The following is a 25,739-nucleotide window of genomic DNA, read 5'->3' on the forward strand; positions in this document are numbered from 1 at the left end:
CCCTGGTTTCATGGATTCACTCCACATCATAAATTCCATTTTGTTTTCGATCCTAAGGAATTCAGATTACTGCACAATCTCTCCTGAAATGGGGGCGCTAATACTTTCTCTACTCTTCTGGTCAGGACTCATAGTAGCTCCAATGGTCCACCATGAATGAGTGCGACTCCGGTTTAGTGTTGGAGTTCTCCCTTCATACATACGTTGTTGTTGGAGATGTTACATGTTTTTATATTGTTTCTTTTTTTACAGCTCCATTCTGTATGATAGTTTGATTGTGGTGGGATCGGCCGGCCTCACTTATGTGAGTCTGTAAGTCTTAAAAGAAAAGGTCTTCCTTGCCACTGCCAAATGCCCAAGATCTAAATTTAATCTAAGCTCTGCACTATTATAATAAGTTATTTTTGAACGTCTAATATTTCTTCTTGAAACTCATCTGATAGAAAATATTGTCCCTTATGATAGTTTAGATTGCCAAGAGCCACCGAGCCCCATACTCCAATTACCCCAGAGAGGTTTCACCACTAGTTACTTATTTTTTACTGAAGAAGACTGTTAAGTTTGATCATTTCAGGAGATGTTATTGTCTATAGTCACAGTTTTGCCCATCACCCTTTAACCCCTCTACATAAATCTGGACTTCTACAAAATCAGAAGACACCAGTAGTCAGTAAACTGGCCGAGGTCACAACAGGAAACAAATACACAAGTCGGGAGCTGAGCACAGCGGACTGAACCAGAGGAGAACAGCCTTGTATCTGGCAGCTTCCGGCAATATGCTTCCAGCTTTAGTAGGGTGCGGTGCTTTCTAATTGGCTGAAGCAGGAAGCAGATTACTCCAGCTGGACAACACACACCCATACTGCCAGACTGGATGGTACTACTGGTCCCAGGCACCCTAATCTTAGTGGCTGGACAAAGCCTGCGCCGCCCAGAGATTCTAATTCTGATGTATCCTCCATCACCAGCGCCGCCTGCAGATTGGATGAGGCAGCACTTAGGGACAGAAGCATAAGAGAAACCTCGGCATTCAGGTAATGGATTTTAGCAAAAGAAATTTTAATTGCAGTCCACAGCAAAAATAACGTTTTGGGCTATGCGACCTTCATTAGTGCACGCCAGACACCAGCAGTGGATACCGCGGTCTTGTCTGTCATTTCTCCTTATCTTCTGGTCCCAAGGAATCACGTGCCTGAGACACTGCGTCCTCACCCTCCTTCTCTATTTCATTCCCAGCAAGTGGTACACTGATGAAGGTCGTATAGACCGAAACGTTATTTTTGCTGTGGACTGCAATTAAAATTTAATTTGCTAAAATCCATTACCTGAGTACCGAGGTTTCTCTTATACTATATACGGTTTTGGACCCTACTCGTGCACCCTGGTCCAGTTGTGCTGCGTTTTCTACCACTATTGGTGACAGAAGCAGACGTCACAGGAGCCGATCCCAGAAAACAATCGGACACAACTTTGTCAGAAGCCTTAATATGACAAAATAACAGAAAACCAGAGCAGTAGAAATCCCCGTAAAGCGACTCCATTTTGGAGATTATAACCCGTCAGTGAATTTAATCTATAGGAGTAGGGACTATTTTGACTCCACAGGCGCTTTCCGGAAATTAGCACGCAGTGGATGTTGGAGAATGAATCTTGTACATTTGCCATTTTATTACCCAACACATAGTGCCCAGATTGTGCTCCAGGAGACACACACCGTAAATTAAGTGAGTTCTTCTCACTATAGTAATGCCAAATACATGGATGCTAAATGTGGTTTGGGCGCACTGCAAGGCTCAGGAGCGAGGGGGAGATCTGACTTTGGGAGAGTGGATATTGCTGGATTGGTTTATGGAAGCCATGTTGCATTTCTAGAGTCTTTGAGCCACTAATAATGTGGAAACCTCTGTTTTTCCACTGACAGATGATGGACCTGAGTGGGGACTTGTTTTTTTGTGAGATGAGTAGAAGTTTTTATTGGTATTATTTTTGCCTACATATCATTGTTTGGTGGCTTTTTATTCCATATTTTTGGGGGAAGAATGAACAAACAGTTGGACACCACGCTCTACTGAATCATCCAATGAGGTTTTTTATTAGACTGTGAACTGTCATTGTCTTGGTGAATAATTCAATTTTTTTTACATAACTTCTTATTTTTACAGTTTAAGTAGAAATGCTCAAAAATATAAAACTCAAGGATATTTTATTCAAAAATAATAATTGGCTTTATTCTTAACAGGTGACTGTACCAGGAGATCAGAGGGACAGCTGACATCTTCAATTTTTAAATCAGATGATCTTGAGATCCCACAGGATGCAATTGAAGTGAATGACATTACTCCAAATATACCATCATCCCTTAACAATGAAGATCTGTCATCTGATCCTATGAAACAGGTCCTATCTTCTGATTCATTACCAACTACTAAGGAAAATCAATGTCACAAAATAAGCATTAAAAAACAAATTGTTCCAACGAAGCCATTTTCACTTTCAGAATATGGAAATAGCTTTTCCCGCGAAAAGTCTACTCTTAAACATCAAAAAATACACATAGCAGAGAATAGATTTTCTTGTTTCATGTGTGAGAAAAGTTTTAACACGAAATCATCTCTTGTTAGACACCAGAGAACTCACACAGGGGAGAAACCTTTTTCCTGTTCAGAATGTGGGAAATGTTTTAACCATAAACTAAATCTTATTATGCACCAAAGAACTCACACAGGGGAGAAGCCTTTTTCATGTTCAGAATGTGTGAAATGTTTTAACAATAAATCAGATTTTGTTAAGCACCAGAGAACCCACACAGGGGAGAAACCTTTTTCATGTTCAGAATGTGGGAAATGTTTTAACCAGAAATCTAATCTTATTACACACCAGAAAATTCACACAGGGGAGAAGCCTTTTTCCTGTTCAGAATGTGGGAAATGTTTTAACCATAAACTGAATCTTATTATACACCAAAGAACTCACACAGGGGAGAAGCCTTTTTCCTGTTCAGAATGTGGAAAATGTTTTAACCAGCAATCATCTCTTGTTAGACACCAGAGAACTCACACAGGGGAGAAGCCTTTTTCCTGTTCAGAATGTGGAAAATGCTTTGTGAAGAAATCATCTCTTCTTAGTCACCAGAGTAATCACACAGGGGAGAAGCCTTTTTCATGTTCTTAATGTGGGAAATGTTTTACATAGAAATGAGCTCTTAATAAACTTCTGCTTAATAAACTTCAGAGTGTCAAAATTCCTACGCTCAGTGTGTCTTGGACGCTGTGATTGACAGCTCAGTTGTTCAATCTGGTGCAGTTGTAAGCTGAGCTGTCGGTGCTGAGTAGTGTTGAGCGAATTTGTTTGACATTTCAAATTCGGGTTCGTGTTCAGGGTTCTGGCTGGATTGCACCCAAAAAAATCGGCTCCACCCACGAACATCCCTGAATTGCCACGCTGATGTTATCTGTGTGACAGTGTGGTAAATCAGGGATGCTGATTTTTTTGGCGCGAACAAGCCAAAACCCCGAACACGAACACGAATTTGAAATGCTCAACAAATTCGCTCAACACTAGTGCTGAGCTTCTTTCAGGTGTTTCCTATTCTAGGTGATTACCCAGTTACTTAACTGAGCTGTCAGTCTCAAACTTCTTCCAGATGTAGCATCTGCTCAGTAGTGTGCTTTGTATTTTTGTGCTCTGTTAATCCTTTGCTGTCTGACTTTGGACCTTGTCCTGACCATCCATTTGTCTAGCCCCTTTGCCCTGATCCGCTATCTTCCTGGTATTCTGACCTCAGATCATGACTTGACTTCGGCTTTGTCTTTTAACTTTAGTTTTCTATGTGTTCTCTTGCTATCTGACCCCAGAACTTTTGACTACACTGCTTCACAGCCTGTCCATGAGTTGTGACTAGCGCCACATTACGCATGACCTATACTTTTTTCCCGCACCAATGGATCCAGTTGGTGCACTCTGTGATCAGGTGTAAAATATGACACAGATGGTTCAGGAACTGGCCAGGAAATACCAGAAGCTAGGATCTTCACAGTCCCAGCTGCAGGGTCAGTTTTCTAGTACTATGAGTGCTTCCCAAAGCTCTACAATACCGACTGTTGTTATGACTTCGGTACTTGCTGACGTGCATTTGGTCTCCCAAACCAGTAGTATGTGGAAAGTAAAGAAAAGTGGAAAATCTGCGCTGCTGGTAGATAATAGTAAATCCAGGTCCACACTAGAATATTATGCGTTTTTTTACTGTCTATGCATTACGAAGTACCATACTTCGTCCTCAGGACAAAAAACCATATGACAAGTGACAGAATTCAGCCATAGAGTGGGGTAAAAAGTGTTTGCCCCTTCATGATTTCTAATTCTTTTGCATGTTTGTCACACTTAAGTGTTTCAGATCACAAAGCAAATGTAAATTTACTGTAAGTAAAAAATAAGTAAATACAAAATGCAGTTTTTAAATGAAGATCTTTATTATTGATTGTCCCCTAAACACAATAACTGGTTGGTCCACCCTTAGCAGTAACAACTGCAATCAAGTGTTTGCGATAACGGGCAATGAGTCTTTTACAACTATCTGGAGGAATTTGGCCCACTTATATTTGCAAAATTGTTGTAATTCAGCCACTGTTATGCGCATGCCCGGACTGGCTGGCGTGTGCGTGATTAGTGATCCCACTGTACCATGAACCGGGGAGTGCTTGAAGGGGCGTAACTAAGTATCAACCCGATCCGACCAAGGTCGCACGGCGGCTCAGTCTACTTTGTGCACCAAGGAGGAACCGTGCAGAGGGACCAGGTGCTACTCCTAGGTCAGACCCCGGACACGGCTGTTGATCCACACCAGGGAATGCAGGAACAGGCAGGTTAGGCTGGCTCAGGTGGGTATTGGCAGGCACGACTGGTATTCAGACAGGTGGGTACTGGTAAGCACGACTGGTATGCAGACAGGGGGGTACTGGCAAGCACGGCTGGAGTGCAGACAGGGAGGCACTAGCAGGTTGGAGCGCAGGCTGGATAGGGTCCAGTACAGACTGGGATTCAGGAACAGAACCGCAGATGCGGTAGACAAGCAGAGCAGAGAGGAACCGCTGGTGCGGTTGGCAAGGCTGAGCAGAGAGGTACTGCCGGAGCGGTGAGCAAGGCAGAACCGAGAGGTACCGCCGGAGGGTTGAGCAAGCAGAGCAGGGCGAAACCGCAGGTGTGGTGGACAAGGCTGAGCAGGGCGAAACTGCCGGAGTGGTTGGCAAGGCAGAGCAGAGAGGAACCGCCGGAGCGGTGAGCAAGGCAGAGCAGAGAGGAACCGCCGGAGCGATGAGCAAGGCAGAGCCGGGCGAAACCGCCGGAGCGGTGAGCAAGGCAGGGCAGAGAGAAACCCCCGGAGCGGTGAGCAAGGCAGGGCAGAGAGAAACCACCGGAGCGGTGAGCAAGTCAGAGCAGAGAGGAAAGAGCTCTGTTCACATGGAACAGAATGGAAGGGACAAGCAGAACCAGAAACACACAAGGTACTTGCAATGAAGTAGCGAGTGGAATCTAAACTCACAACAGAAGTACAGAGACAATGAGTTGGAGTTAGGTGCAGGTTCAGACACTGCAGGAAAAGGGAAGATATGGACATAGAGACAAACAGGCTAGGAGAGTGTTCAGACAGGAACTGACACTGCAACAAGATACAGGAGTGAGTCTGGGTATACGGTCCCCAGAATGGCGGACAAACAGGCTAGGAGAGTGTTCAGACAGGAACTGACACTGCAACGAGATACAGGAGCGAGTCTGAGTATCCGGCCCCCAGAAAGGCGGAAACAGGCTAGAAGACACAGATAACAGGTCTGAGAATACAGCCCCCAGAATGGCGGGACAGGCAAGAAACAGAACAGGACCTGGCGACTTCAGAGTAGGAGCACACTGAAATTAGTGTTGCTCAGGCCTCTCCTACAGGGTGGAGTGGGTTTAAATATCCAGTGACTCACAGCAATAAGCTGGGGACGCATTAGGAGTATGCCCACAGCAGCTATAAGAAACAGGAAGTAACCGGGCCGCCGCCCTAAGCAGTCAGACCTGAGGCAAGCACACAGTATGAACAGGAGCAAGACTAGCAGACTGGACTGAAGGTTAAGATTGCGATCTTGCATAGTGAGAGATGGTGCACTATGCAAGCACGCTGCCAGGTATGTTACAGCCACATTGGAGGGTTTCCGAGCATGAATCGCCTTTTTAAGGTCATGCCACTGCACTCAATGTGATTGAGGTCAGTAATTTGACTAGGCCACTCCAAAGTCTTAATTTTGTTTTTCTTAAACCATTCAGAGGTAGACTTGCTGGTGTGTTTTTGGATCATTGCCCTGCTGTGTAATCAAAGTGCGCTTCAGCTTGAGGTCACTAAGAGATGGCCGGACATTCTCCTTTAGGATTTTTTAGTAAACAGCAGAATTCATGGTTCCATTTACCGCAGCAAGTCCTTAACTGAGGCAAGTGGGGCCTGCAGATCTTTAGATGTTGTTGTGGGGTCTTTTGTGACCTCTTGGATGAGTCGTCGCTGTGCTCTTGGGGTAATTTTGGTCGGCCAACCACTCTTGGGAAGGTTCATACTGTTCCATGTTTTTGCCATTTGTGGATAATGGCTCTCACTGTGGCTCGCTAGAATCCCAAAGCTTTAGAAATGGCTTTATAACCTTTTCCAGACTGATAGATCTCATTTACTTTGTTTCTCATTTGTTCTTGAATTTCTTTAGGTTGCAGCATGATGTATAGCTTTTGAGGATCTTTTAGTCCACTTCACATTGTCAGGCTGGTCCTATTTAAGCGATTTCTTGATTTAGAACAGTTGTGGCAGTAATCAGGCCTGTGTGTGTCTAGGGAATTTAACTCATTTCAACTCAGTCATTTTATAGCTAACAAAAGAGGACACTATGTAATAGAGAGGGCTCTGTGAATAACAAAAATAATGAGAATATTCAATGTAAGGGATGGTGAGATAGATGATATGTAATAATTGTCAGCGCCCCAAATAACAGAGGACGCTACATAATAAAGGACGGCACCATACATAAATAGAGAGGATTTTATGTAGTAAGGGACGGCATTATACATAATAAAAGAGGAAACTGTAATTAATGTGTTTTCATTGGCTGTAAGCCATAATCATCAACCTTAACAGAAATAAACACTTGATACAGATCACTCTGTTTATAATGATTCTATATAATATGAGTTTCACTTTTTGTATTGAAGAACTGAAATAAATTAACTTTTTGATGATATTCTAATTTTGTGAGAAGCACCTGTATGTATATGTGAAATGCATGGATCTAAATTATTTGGCACAGCACTGTATCCATAGTTTAATGATATATGATAAATTTATGATTATCTATATGTATAAAAACCTGGCATCTACACTTTGTCACTGCTTGAGAAAGGCTCACATTTGGAGCCGAAACGTTGCATCAGCCCTTATAGGCTAATAAATCGATTTTTTCAAAGAGGACTGTCTTCATTTTTTTGCATATATTACATATATATATGTGTCATGGTGTTACACACACGCCGCTAGGTTCAGATAGGGCAAGACAGGTTTGATGAATTCTTTGGAATCCTGGGGGAACCGTTATTCAGGGCGAGCATAGACCATGTGATGCAGCTTCTCTCAGGCACACAGGGGTATTGACCCTCTGGCACAGACACGTAGGTTGTTTCACTTGCTGACCAAACACACTTGACAAGAGTCCTCATAAACGGTAGAAAAGTAGCATTTAATAAGAAGCCGCACAGCCAGTGCAAGTTAAGTCTTATGAGCAACAGGCTCCAGTGACATACTGTAAAATATTAATCTCTTATGATAAAAAAATACATAATAAGAAACTTTGAAGCTTTGGTCCGAATCATGTTTAGTTTTAAATATTTTCAGAGAAAGACTGAGTTATTTTGAAGATCTTGGCAGAGACGCCTGTTCTATACGTCAAACCTATAGGGCCCTTGTCAAAATGGGTTATTTGGAGATAACTAATGATCCTTTTAAATATGTTTAAAATATGCTAACATGAGGTAACTGTGCACGTAGTCAAAATACATATTCCATTACTAGGTTTGCCTTAATATGGAGAAGCTACTAATATATCAGCAAGTCGCCATATTGGGTTATGAAACTGTAAAAATAATCTTCAATGTATGTCTATGGGGCAAGATGGTATATAAGCAGAGACAGTTGTATGGAGAGTAGATATCTCATACCTTGAGAATCTCCACCATGGATCATCTCATGCTTCTAAGACTGGATATGTAAGAACTTATAATTGTTTCCTTTCTCTTTTTAACCTGATACTTCTTTTTGTGTGCTATGAACTATTTTTTTTTCCATTTTTGTAATCACTTTTGAATGAACATTGAGTTAAGCTTTTGTTTTATCCACACAACTCAAGATTGCTTTTCTTCCATCTTCACCCTGCCCTTACCTAAAGTAAGGAAGTGTTAGAAAAATTAACATTAATGACGAGCCACAGCCAGTTCTGACATTTTTTTTGTGCTATTTTTGTGTGGAATCCTTCTCCTTGCACAAAAGGGGGGAGAGTTTGTGCTAAAAATACAGTACAGACCAAAAGTTTGGACACACCTTCTCATTTAAAGATTTTTTTGTATTTTCATGACTATGAAAATTGTACATTCACACTGAAGGCATCAAAACTATGAATTAACACAAGTGGAATTATATACTTAACAAAAAAGTGTGAAACAACTGAAAATATGTCTTATATTCTAGGTTCTTCAAAGTAGCCACCTTTTGCTTTGATGACTGCTTTGCACACTCTTGGCATTCTCTTGATGAGCTTCAAGAGGTAGTCACCGGAAATGGTCTTCCAACAATCTTGAAGGAGTTCCCAGAGATGCTTAGCACTTGTTGGCCCTTTTGCCTTCACTCTGTGGTCCAGCTCACCCCAAACCATCTCGATTGGGTTCAGTCTGGTGACTGTGGAGGCCAGGTCATCTGGCGTAGCACCCCATCACTCTCCTTCTTGGTCAAATAGCCCTTACACAGCCTGAAGGTGTGTTTGGGGTCATTGTCCTGTTGAAAAATAAATGATGGTCCAACTAAACGCAAACTGAATGGAATAGCATGCCGCTGCAAGATGCTGTGGTAGCCATGCTGGTTCAGTATGCCTTCAATTTTGAATAAATTCCCAACAGTGTCACCAGCAAAGCACCCCAACACCATCACACCTCCTCCTCCATGCTTCATGGTGGGAACCAGGCATATAGAGTCCATCTGTTCACCTTTTCTGCGTCGCACAAAGACACAGTGGTTGGAACAAAAGATCTCAAATTTGGACTCATTAGACCAAAGCACAGATTTCCACTGGTCTAATGTCCATTCCTTGTGTTCTTTAGCCCAAACAAGTCTCTTCTGCTTGTTGCCTGTCCTTAACAGTGGTTTCCTAGCAGCTATTTTACCATGAAGGCCTGCTGCACAAAGTCTCCTCTTAACAGTTGTTGAAGAGATTTGTCTGCTGCAAGAACTGGGCATTGACCTGGTCTCTAATCTGAGCTGCTGTTAACCTGCGATTTCTGAGGCTGGTGACTCGGATAAACTTATCCTCAGAAGCAGAGGTGACTCTTGGTCTTCCTTTCCTGGGGCGGTCCTCATGTGAGCCAGTTTCTTTGTAGCGCTTGATGGTTTTTGCAACTGCATTTGTGGACACTTTCAAAGTTTTCCCAATTTTTTGCACTGACTGACCTTCATTTCTTAAAGTAATGATGGCCACTAGTTTTTCTTTACTTAGCTGCTTTTTTCTTGCCATAATACAAATTCTAACAGTCTATTCAGTAGGACTATCAGCTCTGTATCAACCTGACTTCTGTACAACACAACTGATGGTCCCAACCCCATTTATAAGGCAAGAAATCCCACTTATTAAACCTGACAGGACACACCTGTGAAGTGAAAACCATTTCCGGTGACTACCTCTTGAAGCTCATCAAGAGAATGCCAAAGTGTGTGCAAAGCAGTCATCAAAGCAAAAGGTGGCTACTTTGAAGAACCTAGAATATAAGACATATTTTCAGTTGTTTCACACTTTTTTGTTAAGTATATAATTTCACATGTGTTAATTCATAGTTTTGATGCCTTCAGTGTGAAGGTAAAATTTTCATAGTCATGAAAATACAGAAAAATCTTTAAATGAGAAGGTGTGTCCAAACTTTTGGTCTGTACTGTATATGTTGTACAAGTCTCAGGAATTCCACATATTCACAAGGATCAGACGGAATCTACAGGACGGTGAGGAGTTTGTCTCCAAAGCATACAACCACGTTGAGGTCTGCGGAACACAGAAAAGCCACAAAGAACCATCCATTGACTGTTGGATCAATCCAGGAGAGAAAAAGCCATTCAATAGGTGAGAAATGGATTTTATTCATGACTAGTCTAAGAAAAGTAACATACAATTTAAGTTTGTTCATAGCCATACAGATGCACAATTATGGTCTATTTGTATAGCCAATGTGAAGCAGAGAATCTTAGTACTGATAAAAGTTTTTTTTCTGTAAAAAAGTTACAGAGAAGGCTTCAAAATGTGATGCAAATGGTTCGTGTGTACAATAATTTGGTTTTTGAAAAAACTGACACATAGAAAGCATGCATTATCACACAGGACATCAGTCATACTGACAAACAGGTGGACACACAAGAGACCAGTCAGACTGAGACACAAGACGCTGACGGGGATTACTTTGATTGTCCTAATTGTTTGATTTTGGCAGAACATATTGAACAATTGGAGGATCAAATTGATACTCGGACAGAGTTATTGTCCAAATTACACCAAGACATAAAAAAGGTTTCTGTTCATACAAGATCCAATAGTGAAAGTGAAGATAATGCCTCCACATCATTTGTACCAGACACACAAGATCCAGAAATTTCAGTAGAAGGTTTACAGGGAAATGAATTACAAAGGAAAAAATTACATGACAGAGCAGCACGAATCAGTCTTAAAATACACGATCAATTAATGAAAATTGTAAAAGACATTCCAAAGTACAATGAGAAGATGGATGCTTTTGATAATGCTGACATTTTTGAATCTAATACAAATAAATAAATTCAATCTTAATGATGAACAAAAAAACAAGACATTCAGAGTTTGGTTACCCTCACATATGGCAAAAATATTACAGACCACACCCAGATTAAATGAGGATAATGAACTGACACATAGTACAAAAGAAGACAGACTTAGACAATTGCTATTATTTACCACAGGAGACTCGCCCTCTCTTGACATTTTGCATCAATTGAGTGCGAGTGTCCATGATGACCCGTTTGCTTTTTTGGTCAAATTTGAACAGGCCTATAGAATGGTGATGCCTGTTGGGCCTAATGAGGAACCTAATGATCAAATTGTATGTAACAAAATTCAAGTACCTAGATCCTGTTTCGGCACCATTGACTAGTGTTCAGACATCATTGCAGGAGGCAACACCTTTTATCGACAAAATTAGGAAATCCATGAAGCGGAACCAGGTGAAGGCAAAAATAGCTGTAGTTCATGAGGAAAAAGATAGACAGCTGACATCAGAGAAAACTCAACCAAAACCTAAACCCACATTAACATCTAGGAACAGAGATTACGCTGAACATAGAAGTAAAAATATCACACAAAGTAACAATATACGTTGTTATTTTTGTGGTATACCTGAACATTTAAAGTGGCAAGGCAGGAAATTTTTGAGAGCAGAATCAGAGGCAGGTACACCTGGAACAGGTAAGCTTGGAAGAGAAAACTGACTTATTCCAAAATCATCCAACAAACCTTCCGCCCCTCCGTTCAATTGTCTCACATACCCTCACACTGACAATACACAGTCACCATATGCTCCATTAATCAGACAGATCAGAGAAATGACAGTGAAGGAGTCAAATTGCAGGGACAGTGCGTTTAAAAGACACACTGGTCTGCTCCCATCTCCTCCATCTCTCTGACTAGCAAAGAATGCTCCCACACCCCATCCATTGGAATTTGTGACTTGAGTTACATTGGATGACTGTGGAAGACCATTTCTCAATGTGATTTTGGCAGAACAAAGTGCTGTGTTTCTTATTGATACAGGGGCACAATTAAGTGTTACTAACCTTGATTTGATGGTAAAACCAGAATCTTCAAGTTGTAATATTATCGGATTCAGCGGAAAAGGAAAAACAAACGCAAAGCTCGTTCCCAATGTTATGTTGGAAATACCAGGTTCTTTCAAAACAGAAATTGACACTTGGTATTGTTGTGATTCTGAGAATATACTTGGCACAGATTTTATGCAGAGATTAGGATGGGTAATTGATCTAGGGAATCAAGTGATCTGGAAAGATTCTACTGGACGTAAACCCATAGTCATTGACCCTAGTGAATATAGCCATGTTGGAAGTATTTGCTTGAATGATGTTGTGTCATCAGATCATTTATGGCCTGAAACTGGCGGTGATGAAGTACAGACTGAAATTGTACAATGTTTTCCTTCTCTTTAGGCTCAGTTCAGGAATAAGGTGGGTACAATGAAGGATGTAATTGTGAATGTAGAAGGACGTGATCCTCCTCCACAGTGTCAGTATAAATTGCCTCCAGATTCAATTGGTTCTATGTCTAAGATTGTACAGGAATTGTTAGCTCAAGGTGTCATACGTAAGGCTAACTCTGTAAGTAACAATCCTTTATGGTGTGTATTGAAATCTGATGGTACATATCGAATGATATTGGATTTGCGGATGCTTAATAAACATACTCCCAATGTTGCATCCATTGTTGCCAATACTTATGACATGATGGCAAGGCTAAATGCAAAGGCAAAATATTTCTCTGTACTAGACATCAGTAATGTTTTTTTTCAGTATACCTCTTGAAAAGAGCTGTCAGTACAAGTTTGCATTCACTTTCTTGGATGAGCAATATCTGTTTTGCACGTTACCTCAAGGAGCACATTTGTCACCTAGTGTTTTTCATCAGGCATTGGTGAAGGTATTATCCAGATTTTCTAGGCCTGATTGCATACTGCTATATGTGGATGATATTCTGTTGTCTACTGAGAATAAGGAGTCATGTGTTTCTCTTTTGACAGAATTGTTTGAACTGTTGTATGACGCAGGGTTGAAATTTAACACTAAAAAGGTCAAATTGATGCAGACTGAGGTCAGGTTTCTGGGAGTATTGTTGAGTCCAGGAAAAAGACCGCCATTGCAGGAAAGAATAGAGGCAATCGCTTCTCTCCCAATCCCAACCACACACAAGGCATTGCGACATTTTTTTGGTCTTGTAAACTATTCAAGGGATTTCATTGAGGATTTTGCTGATAAGACCAGGCCTTTTTATGATCTTTTAAAAGGCAAAAATAATGATTACTTTGGTCCTTAGGGTGTTGAACAACAAACCTCATTTGAACAATTGAAAATGAATTTACGGAATGCACCTGCTTTGTCCACAGTAGATCCTTCAGCTCCATTTGCTTCGCAAGTTCACACATCAGAGACAGCGGTGTCTGCTGTTCTGTTACAATTGCAGGCAGAAGAGTGGAGAATTTTGGGCTATTTTTCTAAGCTTCTCTCACCAGTTGAAAGAGGTTTTGAACTTGTGCCAGACACTTGGTAGGCGTCTACTTTGCAGTCAAAGCAACTGAACACTTTGTTGGTTTCAACAAAATCATTCTGCAAACTCCTCATTCTACACTAAAACTTCTCTTTGAGAAAAATATCTCAGGTGTGTCACATCAGAGATTTGCCCATTGGTTACTGTCATTGTCTCCCAATCAAATTGAGGTAGATTATAAAGCCAAAGTTCTTCGTCAGTTGATGCAATATGAAGGGCAAACTCATGATTGTCTCCAGTCTTTTCAGGATCCGATTCCATCACTTTTCAGACGGTAGGCAGAGGTAACAGATGAAGCAGTTTTTATAGATGGTTCCAGATTCTATTCAGATGGGCACTATTATACAAGATATGACATTTTTTATCCCACATGAGGACAGGTGGTAAAACACAAGTTACCGAATCATTTTTTCAGCCCAGAGAGCAGAACTAGAAGCAGTAAAAATGGTGCTACAGCTGAATGAGGCTGACGATCAGTTTCCCATTGTAATCTACAGTGACAGCTCCTATGTTGTGAGATCATTGACAGATTACCTGCCAGTTTGGGAAAAAAGAAGCTATGTAGATTCTTCTAACAAGACTCTTGCACATAGTGACACACTGAAAACTATTTTTGAGATAGCTTCAAAAACCCCTAATGGTTTTGCTATTGTCAAAGTTCCTGCCCATAAAAAGTCTGATGAAGTCTGATCTGTTGGAAATGCGACTGCAGATATGTTAGCCAAAGAGTCAGCCCTAACAGAAGAAGAAATGTTTGAACCTGAACCTCTCGAAGGTTTCAGCAGTTCAAAAAACAGACACGCATATCCCTTCTTTTGCGGAAGAACAAGAAAAAGATGCAACTTTGTCCAAAAGGACAGAAACCACCACTACTGTGAACCGCACCTGCAGACGGTCCATGGTTACAAATCGAGTACATTGGTCCATTACCATCGGGTAAAAATGGTCTCAGGTATGTGACGCGCCCCCTGGGACATATTCCTTTTTGAGGGGAATACCCGGCACCGGATCAGATGGGGGGTTGTAGTCTCCGAGCGGCTGTGACCCGGTCCCGTGCCCAGGGCGTCAAGCTCAGTGTTATGTGGCAGTGCTTACTGATGTTACTAAAGTTCGTTGTGTCGACTACGCCACCCGTTGTGATGCGGTCACTGTGGCCGCCGCTGCAGCAGGGTCCGCTGAGGCTGATGGTGTTGGTGCAGCTATTGATAGTATAACCCCCAACGGGTGGGGTATAGCCTCAGGGGGACAGGCACAGAGGATGGGGGTTGTGGTGGTGCAGCATAGATGATAAAGGAAGACAGAGTCGGGTTGTGCAGTTAAGGGTTTTTACTCACTGCTGATGTTCCTGGTCACTCTAGCTCCAAGTGACCACCCGAGCCGTGCTGCGTCCACCAGGTCCTGGATCCAGCCAACCCCCAAACAAGTCCGGAGCGTGGCCCTGAGCTCCCCCTCTGTCCTTTCTTCAGCCGTCCCCACCAGTGATTCACCTAAGTCCAGCTCCCTCGGGCCTTCTGTTGGGCAACCTTTGGCCTTAGGTTCCCTGACCCTTCCTGTGGTGTGCCTTCAGGGTGAATGTAGTGGGTGACCGTGACAGACACTGCCCACGGTCTCCGGTCTCTGGCTGGGGAATGTCTTTGCCCCCACCAGCTTGGGTTCCGGTACCCTTCTGCTGACTCCTCACCCGGTGTTCTAATTTGGGTTCTTGGGTCCCTTCTTTGTCTCCCTCTGGGTCTTTCTCCACTCCACTCTCTCTCTTCAGGGCCTCTCTTTCTTTCAGCTGCTCCTCTGCCAGCTTCCGCTCCTCCTCTTCTGCTGACTTGTCCTCTGCACTGACTGACCCTGATCTTTGATGGTGCCCACCTTATATACACCCCTCTATGTGTGAGCTCAGGTGACCAGCACCCAATGAGCTCCTATCTTTACCCAGGCTGCTCCCCCTATCTGCCCCTACACTACATGGGATGTTCCTCCCCCCTCCCACTCCAGCCAGGAACAGGCTCGGTCGCACCTGCACATTTCTAAGTGGGAGTGCCGTCGGCCTGCTCCCCGGAAATGGGATGTATGTAGTGCATGCAGTCTATCTGAGCTCAGATCCACACTCCATCCTTACCTGGGAGTGGAATATCACACCTCTGGTTTGAGGTGCAATACCCCTGTAGCAGCCGAATCCTCAGGGTGCTACATTCCCCCCTGGTAAATCACAGCACGTCCTCGGGCTGTAAAGACATAAAACACCAAAACATACAATTTTTTTTTTCATATAAACATATAAAACATTATATATATAAAACTTTTTTATATAAACATTCTCGTAGACTTCTCTTGTCTCTGGTTCCTCCTCCGGACACTGTGCAACGTGTGTCCGGGAAAAGTGCGACAGTCTCTTAGAAAATCTGGTTTTCTATAAAACCGGTAGGGGGCGCTTTAGGACGCGCAACTATATACAGGGAAGTTGGAAGTTGGCCGCTCTCAGTCCTCGGCCAGTTAGAGGAAAGGGAATGGCTGCTCACAGTCCTCAGCCTGTAGGATGAAGGAGTTAACGGGTAAAACAGTTCACTGGTCCCAACGGGGACTATTTTAGCAGCAGCAACAGTTCCAGTTTCAGTTCCTTTATACCCCGATTGGGTAACTATTTACATCACTCCTCGGCCGCACTCAACGGCGTCTTCCTCCTGCTCTTTGCTTATAGCTGGTTGTTACTTCAGACCCGTCCGGGTCCTCTTGCTCCTCCTCCCAGACGCGGCACCCTTGGTTTTACGGGTGCGGGCGCGGTGGTGGTGGCGCCCGGGTTGCCCAGGCCTTGCGGCCAGGCCTGGGGCACCTGGAAGGTGAAGGGCACCGTTAGGACGGCGGCACCCTGGGCTACCTGGCCTTGCGGCCAGGCCGGAGGCTCCGCGGAGGTAGGGGGCGCTGTTGGTGTTGCGGCGCCCGGGAATTCTAGGCCCTGCGACCAGGCTGGTGGTATTTCCTGCTTTGTCACGCCCCGGGTCGAGGCGCGTGACGTCACAGGGGTCGCGGCGGCGGCTTCCGGTTGGGGCCTAGTCTGCGTCGGTGACCTGGCGGCTACGGGCACAGCAGGGGGACTTTCGGGCTCTGCGACGGGGAGCTGGGGCAGGTAAGCGGTGTCACGGCTTGGGGTATAGGCGTCCCCTTTACCTGCCTCCATGCATTCGGCTCCCTCCTCGGCGTCGTCTCCGGCCTTGGGTCCTCCCGCGCCATCCTCAGAGGCGGTCTGCTTCCTCTTCCAGGGTAGCGTGCTCCGTTGACTGGTCTCTGCTTGCTGGGTCATCTCCCGGCTCCACTCCGCCAGTATCTCGCGCTGTACCCGGGCCATCCTCCTTGCGAGGCCCTCCAGGGCAGTCTGTGCACACTCCCGGTCTCGGGGGAGCTGCGCTAGGATCTCCGCTAGACCTAGCGGGGTTGTGGACTCTAGCAGGCTCCTGACCATCGGGTCGGTGCTGCTCTGCTCGGCTTCCGGCAGGCTCCTGGCCAGCGGGCCGGTGCTGCTCTGCCCTCCTTCCTCGGTCTCTAGCAGACTCCTGGCCAGCGGGCCGGTGCTGTTCTGCTTTCTCTCCATCTCCGGGTGAGCTTTTCTGCTGCTCCTTTCCAGGCTTCCTGCCTCCGGGTGCGCTCGCTCCAGACTGCTCCAAGCGACACCCATCTTTTCTCTTCTCTTTCGTCTCCTCCCACTTCGAGGGCGGTCCCGGGGCAACTCGGTGACTGTCAGCTCCAGGGGTAGTTCTTTCACGCTGACAGACACCTCCAGCATCACAGTCTCTGTTGGTGGGGGCGGTTTCCACTTTTGGCGCCATTTTCTGTCCCGGCCCACGATGGGAGGTGGCCTCTTGCCCTCCTTTGGCACGCCCATAATGGCGTCCGCTGCTCTTCCAAGGCGGGAAATCTGCGGTTTTGGCGGGAAGCGTCGCCCAGTGGCGGGAAACTCTGCAGATGGCGGGAACAAGCTGGAAATGGCGGACAATCGGCGGGAAACGACTGGTGATGGAGTCCGATGGCGTGGACCCTCCGGAACCGGCAGGAGTCTTCTTTCTGAGGTAAACTTGCACTTTTCTTCAGGCACGCAGTACCCGGGTGTTGCGGGCACGTGATCCTGCCGACTACGCCAAAGTTGACGCGCCCCCTGGGACATATTCCTTTTTGAGGGGAATACCCGGCACCGGATCAGATGGGGGGTTGTAGTCTCCGAGCGGCTGTGACCCGGTCCCGTGCCCAGGGCGTCAAGCTCAGTGTTATGTGGCAGTGCTTACTGATGTTACTAAAGTTCGTTGTGTCGACTACGCCACCCGTTGTGATGCGGTCACTGTGGCCGCCGCTGCAGCAGGGTCCGCTGAGGCTGATGTTGTTGGTGCAGCTATTGATAGTATAACCCCCAACGGGTGGGGTATAGCCTCAGGGGGACAGGCACAGAGGATGGGGGTTGTGGTGGTGCAGCATAGATGATAAAGGAAGACAGAGTCGGGTTGTGCAGTTAAGGGTTTTTACTCACTGCTGATGTTCCTGGTCACTCTAGCTCCAAGTGACCACCCGAGCCGTGCTGCGTCCACCAGGTCCTGGATCCAGCCAACCCCCAAACAAGTCCGGAGCGTGGCCCTGAGCTCCCCCTCTGTCCTTTCTTCAGCCGTCCCCACCAGTGATTCACCTAAGTCCAGCTCCCTCGGGCCTTCTGTTGGGCAACCTTTGGCCTTAGGTTCCCTGACCCTTCCTGTGGTGTGCCTTCAGGGTGAATGTAGTGGGTGACCGTGACAGACACTGCCCACGGTCTCCGGTCTCTGGCTGGGGAATGTCTTTGCCCCCACCAGCTTGGGTTCCGGTACCCTTCTGCTGACTCCTCACCCGGTGTTCTAATTTGGGTTCTTGGGTCCCTTCTTTGTCTCCCTCTGGGTCTTTCTCCACTCCACTCTCTCTCTTCAGGGCCTCTCTTTCTTTCAGCTGCTCCTCTGCCAGCTTCCGCTCCTCCTCTTCTGCTGACTTGTCCTCTGCACTGACTGACCCTGATCTTTGATGGTGCCCACCTTATATACACCCCTCTATGTGTGAGCTCAGGTGACCAGCACCCAATGAGCTCCTATCTTTACCCAGGCTGCTCCCCCTATCTGCCCCTACACTACATGGGATGTTCCTCCCCCCTCCCACTCCAGCCAGGAACAGGCTCGGTCGCACCTGCACATTTCTAAGTGGGAGTGCCGTCGGCCTGCTCCCCGGAAATGGGATGTATGTAGTGCATGCAGTCTATCTGAGCTCAGATCCACACTCCATCCTTACCTGGGAGTGGAATATCACACCTCTGGTTTGAGGTGCAATACCCCTGTAGCAGCCGAATCCTCAGGGTGCTACATATGCATTGGTTGTAGTAGATGTTTTTTCTAAATGGGTTGAAATTTTACCTGTCAGGAAAGATGATGCTTTGTCTACAGCTAGAGCATTAGTTAATCGTGTCTTTTGTACTTGGGGGATCCCAAGAAAGATTATCTCTGATCGATGAAGTCACTTCACAGGAAAAATCATGCGAGCAGTTTGTGCTATTCTAGGGGTACAACAACAGTTTCATGTACCTTACCATCCACAGTCTGCTGGTATTATGGAAAGGATGAATAAGACAATAAAATCCAGAATTGCCAAAATGTTATTGGACAAAGGTGATACTTGGGTGGATGCAGTACCTTTTGTACTGTTGAGTGTTCCTACACAACTCAGTTTACTCCTTTTGAACTATTGACAGGAAGGAAAATGCCATTGATTTTCCCACATGAACCATTTTTGTCCACATCTCAAAAAGATGCTGTTGCAAGGTCCAAATGGTTGCAATTGTTGCAGGAAAACTTGAAAACCATTCTTCCACATGAATGCAGAGGATGAAGCCACCATATGAATCCAAATTCAAAAAAGGGGCTCTAGTCATGATTAAAACTTTCAGGAAGAGTGGACCTTGGGAAAGTAACTGGGAAGGTCCCTTTGAAATAATCGACACCATGGGACAAGTTATGATCCTAGTGCGACCAGCATCCAACATGGTTAAAAATATCCGCAGACAGCAAAAATTGTGGGTACATGTTGATCAATGCAAATTGTGTATTGCAAAATAATGATACTGCATTTCTTTTAGGAAGAAATGGATTCCAATAAGAGCTGGAATACGGAATACCATGTCCTTGATGGAAGGGATTCAACACCAATCCTTCAAGAAAAGTTTCCCAGGAAAAGCTACTATTTGATGGAACTACATTTCTGCTACTTTGTACTATTTCAATTGTGATCTACGCAGAAGACATTTTATATCATGGAACAAATACTAGTGAAGTGAATGGACATATCAAAGGAACTTTACATTCACGAAAACCAAGAGGATCAAGTATACAAAATCTAATAGATGAAGACAAACCGGACGATTCAGTAGATATTACTGGAAACATTTGCATGGGTTATGGTGTAAAATGCTGAATTGAGCTACACTTCATAAACGACACTTAATATTACATGCTGCCATAGGACCTAAGTCTAAATTTACACAATTACAAGGAGATTAGATACATTATTAGATACATTATGTATCACATGACATGACAGGCATATGGGAATGTAATCCTACAGATGTGCTATAATGGAATATAGAGATAAGAGGTGAAGAGAAAGCTGTGTGGTCGGGTGATATTACTAATGATATGCTTGCAAAAGGGACATTTAGAACATCCGAAACAGAGATTGTGTTAAAGACACAACGTTTTGGGGAAATTTTTTTATCCTTCATTACTTTCTATTACAGAAGGAGATGAAGATTGGGTAAAAACATGGAATTTCCCAATAACCAGAGAATCAGTACAAGTATCTGTAGTTTTTACAGTAACAAATACGATCGCTCCAGAAGTAAGGGTTGCACCACAAGCAGTACATAGTCAAGAAAATATGTCTCCTCTTGAATTGAAATTCAACACAAGGTTAGAGTTACCTCCCGAGTCTTTGTTAACTTGGACCAGAAACAAATTATTTTTGGGAAGTTTTTCAAATGGTCCAACAAATGTTATACATAGAAGTCAATATGGGAATGTGAGATGGTTGCATAAGAATTTTGATTTTTCTCTAGATAATCCATCCCCTTAGGATTCTGGACATTATCAATGTTGCGTTTTAACTAAAAATAATTACAAACAATGCAAAGATGTAAATGTTTGGTCAGCAGTAGATAATGTATGTACACAGACAAGGTTTCAACCATCTACTCCTTTCCAAACCAATCAATTCCAATCTAAATCTCTATTAAGAGATGGAGTGTTGATTACTATGGTCTGGATTAACATGTCTAGTTGGAAAATCTCATCCAGATATCCCCAATGTCAATCACATCTCATTAACATGGAAATGGGAATAGAACAATGGTTTGGGAAAAGAACTTCAACACAGGTTAGAAGTAAGAGGGGGATATTAGAAGGCATTTTGGGGGGGATTAGGAACAGTGGGAAGTTTAATTAACACTATGGACATTCATACACTTAAATCAGATTTGAATAATATTGGGTATATCGGAGGTAAAGGGGTAAAAATTCAGAAAAGTTTGAATCAACTCCTTGAGAAGATGGTTTTGAACACTGCTGCTGTGTTGGGATCTTCAGTGTCACATCTACAAGATGCTACTTTAGCTCTAATAGAAAGTGAACAGGAATCCCAAGTGGCCAGAACAGGTCTAGAAATTCAGATTGAATATTCCACCAATCTGAAAATGATTGCACAGGCATTGCAAAGTGGAATTACACCTTTAGGAATAATGAGAAATTTGCCTGCAGAAGATAATTTTAGATCACACAGATTTGTGGGTAAATAAGTGGTTAGGATGTGAACAGAACATTTGTATAGGAATATGGCTAATCCCAATATCGGGAAGAGAAGAAACCATGGTTCCCATTACTGTTCTGGGCATTCCTGTTAGTAATACACAATTACTATATTATCTATTACAGGACACATATTTTGCATTTGATGGTACCAACACTGGACAATTAGACATTTCTTCATACTTACATTTTGTTTGTAAGGTAATGTGTCTACCTGGACAGGATAATATCATTTATAACTTGTGTTTCCATAATCATACCTCATGTCATGCCAGAGTTGAGAATGTGCACACGATACATGACTTGGTGACTCCAATAAGCTCGAACAAAATTTGTTTCCAAGTTATGTCCGAAAAATATGTCATTTCTGCATTCTTCTCCTCTTGTGTACATGCTGAAAATCTGACAATAGGTTTATATTGTATGGAAGGAGATGTAAAAACTATCTCCAAGAAGGAAGGAAGTATTAATATTACGTCAATAGGGACAAGAAATCAGAAAATCCTTCCAATACAGTTCAATTTGTCCCAAATAAATAATTTCCCTTGGGATATGTGGACAAATGAGATAAAGAAAGACAAAGGTTTGTTAACAAAACAACTAAAAGAAGCTGAAATTGTATTCAGACATGAACAAGGTCATTTAAATGATATTGAACATGAATGGACAAGTATGTCAGGCTCATCTTGGTGGAGAAATCTAGGAAGATCAGTAACAAGTTGGTCACAGTCTTCAGCGAAAATGGCAGCATGAAATGTATTAACAAATCCAATAGTAATCATATTTATTTTGATCTTGCTGTGTATCATTTATCAGATTTTAATAACGTGTAAAATTAAGAAAATATATATAAAAATAATGACAGAAATGAAAAAGGAGGATGATATTTTAAGAGAAATGCTAAAAAGAAAAAAATATTACTTTTTGAGTGAATTTTTATTTTTAATTTTTCATTCAGAAGCTTTTGGGAACTCAGATGACATTCAGTACAGGAGTTGATACAAGGTTTTCAGAATAAAGAATGAATGTGATACGAATGGTGAGAGAATGAGTTTAGGATTGATTATGATATTTCTAAAATCATAATCAGGGGGGACTGTAAAATATTAATCTCTTATGATAAAAAATACATAATAAGTCAATATGGGTTATTTGGAGATAACTAATGATCCTTTTAAAGGTCATTAGACATATGCCAACATGAGGTAATTGTGCACGTAGTCAAAATACATATTCCATTACTAGGTTTGCCTTAATACGGAGACGCTACGAATATATTAGCAAGTCGCCATATTGGGTTATGAAACTGTAAAAATAGTCTTCAATGTATGTCTATGAGGCAAGATGGTATATAAGGAGAGGCAGTTGTATGGAGAGTAGATATCTCATACCTTGAGAATCTCCACCATGGATCATCTCATGCTTCTAAGACTGGATATGTAAGAACTTATAATTGTTTCCTATCTCTTTTTAACCTTATACCTCTTTGTGTGCTATGAACTATTTTTTCCGTTTTTGTAATCACTTGTGAATGAACATTAAATAAGCTTTTGTTTTATCCACACAACTCAAGATTGCTTTTCTTCTATCTTCACCGTGTCCTTACCTAGAGTAAGGAAGTGTTTAATTTTTCTAACAAACCGAAGCTTATATTGGACGGGCTTGACCTTAAGGTGAAGTTATCGAGAAGTAAGGATGCTTTTTGTCTCATGTCCGCAGAAACCGACTCGTTCAAGGTGCAAATCTTACAGGCCGCTCTCTATGTAAAGAGGGTGCAAGTCTCACCGGCTGTCCGTATAGGCCACAGCCAGGCAGTACTAGCGGCCACCGCCAAATATGCACTTGATCGGGCTTGTTTAAAAGTTTACAGTATTCCAGCTGGTACGCGCGTAAGAAACCACGAAAATATCTTCCTCGGGCAGCTACCTAAAACCGTTATATTAGGTTTTGTCAATAATGAAGCATTTAGCGGCACGATTAATAAAAATCCATTGCTGTTCCAACATTATAATGTGAACCACGCCGTGCTATACCTGGACGGACAACAGATCCATGCAAGGCCCTTCCAGCCTAATTTTAATGTCGATTTAGCAGTCAGGGAGTATATGGCACTTGCGGACATATCTGGCAAGTACAAGTCTGATAGCGGACTGTCAATAGACCGTGAAGAATTTATGGATGGCCACCGCTTGAGTAGGAGAATTCTCCCATGCTATCAGTGACGTGCATGAGGTGAGCTGAGTTCATTGGACATGACCTCGGCTCATCTTTATGCCGTCACAGCCAGACACTGAGAAGCTTCACTGAGGAGCTTCTCAGTGTCTGCAGCATGGCAAGCTGGATGGCAGCGTTCTGCTGCTGTCCAGCCTGTCATGTCAATGTAGCAGAGCTGAAGCTGTCCTGGGAACCATGGAAAGGTAAGGATGAGGTTGCTTTATTATTTTTCTTTTATTGCAGGAGATCGTTGGCTTCAGCTGGAATGGGCGTGACGGTAAGTATGATTTAATTTAGAACAATAAAGAATTGTGTCTTTATTTCAATTAAAGGACTTTTTTTCTGGGTGTGTGTGTTTTTTTTAACTTTGACTATGGGGTTAGTAATGGGGGTGTCTTATAGACGCCTCTCCATTACTAACCTGGGCTTGATGTCAGCTGGCATTATAAGCTGACATCAACCCCAACCTTATTACCCACTGCCACCGCTACAGGGCAGTGAAAAGAGCGAGGCTAAGTGCCAGAATTGGCGCATCCTGTGGATGCGCCATTTCTGGGGCGGCTGACGACTGGTGTTTCTAGCCTGGGAGGGGGCCAGTATTCATGGCATCCTTCCTGGGCTATTAATATCAGCCCCCAGCTGTCTGCCTAGCCTTTGCTAGCTATTAAAATAGGGGGAACCTCACGTCATTTTTTTTTTTGGGTCCCCAATTTTAATAGCTAGTAAAGGCTAGGTATTCAGCTGGGGGCTGATATTAGTAGCCTGGGAAGCTCAATGGGTATTACCCCCTTCCCAGGCTTCAAACATCTGCCCCAACCGTCTGCTTAACCTCCGCTAGAGACAAAAATTACGGGGAACTCCACGCCAATTTTTTTTTTTTTAATAAATCCTTTATTTTAACACTAAATGACAAGTGCAGTAACCAACACTGTCACTGTACTTATTATATATGTGACTGACATGTTTCTCTCTATCTAATCTATGTGTGATTCTCTATTCTTTCTGTTCTAAATTGTCGGGTACCGATGTATGCCGCTGATGAATTGCCGGCCAGCTTTTTTAAAGAGACAAAAACACTATTATTTTTTTTTTATTAAATCCTTTATTTTAACACTAAATAACAAGTACAGTAACCAACACTGTCACTGTACTTATTATATATGTGATTGACATGTTTCTATCTATCTAATCTATGTGTGATGCTCTATTCTTTCTGTTCTAAATTGTCGGGTACTGGTGTATGCCGCTGATGAATTGCTGGCTGGCTTTTTTAAAGAGACGGGTTCATGAAAATCGCAGGGCACTTGTGTGTTTCAAGTGCCCTGCTATGTTTTTCATACACCCTCCTATATACCCTGCCTGCCTGTCTGCCTATATATTCTGCCTGCCTGATGTTTAATTGAGCACTGTTCCCATCGATTTGGCAATTTTTGACCTTCTGCAGACCGCCGGGGGGGACGGGACACCAGAAAAATGCTCGAGTTTGCCATAGACTTACATTGGGCTCGTTGCTCGGGTCGAGCACCCGAGTATTCCAATGTGCTCGACCCGAGCTTCGAGCACCCGAGCATTTTAGTGCTCGCTCATCACTAATCCTCACCAGTGCTTAGTAAATGATCGGTTAATTAGTGAGTGTGTATAAAAAGAAACCCAGCACCCCAGACCTTCACTTGAACTGCAACTTGAGCTCTGACAACATGCCAAAAATCCACCCTGAAACCAAAGCCTTGATTATCAAGAGGCTGAAGACCAAATCCACTGCAGAGGTGGCTGGCACCTTTAATGTGTCTCAGCGTCAAATACAAAGAATTAAAAAAAAGATTTGAAGAGACTGGAGATGTGTTTGACAAGCCCAGGTCCAGCAGACCCCGCAAGACAACTGCTCAGGAGAAACGTTTGTTGGTTAGAAAATCCAAAGCAAGCCCCTCTTCCACTGCAGCAGAGCTCCAACAGGCCTGGTCACCTCAAGTCCCTGTGTCAACTAGAACAGTTTGTAGGATTCTGTCTCAAAATGGCCTCCATGGTCGAATCAGTGCCCAAAAGCCAGCACTAAACAAAAGGCAAA

General features: G+C 43.5%; 3 protein-coding genes across 3 annotated transcripts in view; 2 read left to right on the forward strand and 1 right to left on the reverse strand.

The window, feature by feature from the left end:
- Positions 1-1,300, forward strand: part of LOC141220366 (gastrula zinc finger protein XlCGF53.1-like) — a 28,869-nt gene extending 27,569 nt beyond the window's left edge. The window contains exon 7 of the mRNA XM_073666288.1: positions 1,182-1,300. Within this exon, the coding sequence (XP_073522389.1) occupies positions 1,182-1,300 (119 nt within the window). The remainder of the gene's footprint in view (positions 1-1,181) is intronic.
- The window catches only part of LOC141220371 (uncharacterized), a 324,060-nt gene that overhangs the window by 127,148 nt on the left and 171,173 nt on the right, over positions 1-25,739 (reverse strand). The window lies entirely within an intron of this gene.
- Positions 1,924-3,172, forward strand: LOC141220373 (uncharacterized). The gene has a single exon (XM_073666304.1). The coding sequence runs from the start codon at positions 2,389-2,391 to the stop codon at positions 3,169-3,171; it is 783 nt and encodes a 260-aa protein (XP_073522405.1). The 5' UTR covers positions 1,924-2,388; the 3' UTR covers position 3,172.

This window comes from Phyllobates terribilis, unplaced genomic scaffold (genome assembly GCF_046119375.1).
Source record: "Phyllobates terribilis strain yellow unplaced genomic scaffold, ASM4611937v1 Scaffold_285__1_contigs__length_2463970, whole genome shotgun sequence".
Lineage (NCBI taxonomy): Eukaryota > Metazoa > Chordata > Amphibia > Anura > Dendrobatidae > Phyllobates > Phyllobates terribilis.

Bases quoted from the DNA above. Each gene is read 5' to 3' on its own strand.
- LOC141220373 (XM_073666304.1), top strand. From the start codon at position 2,389: ATGAAACAGGTCCTATCTTCTGATTCATTACCAACTACTAAGGAAAAT.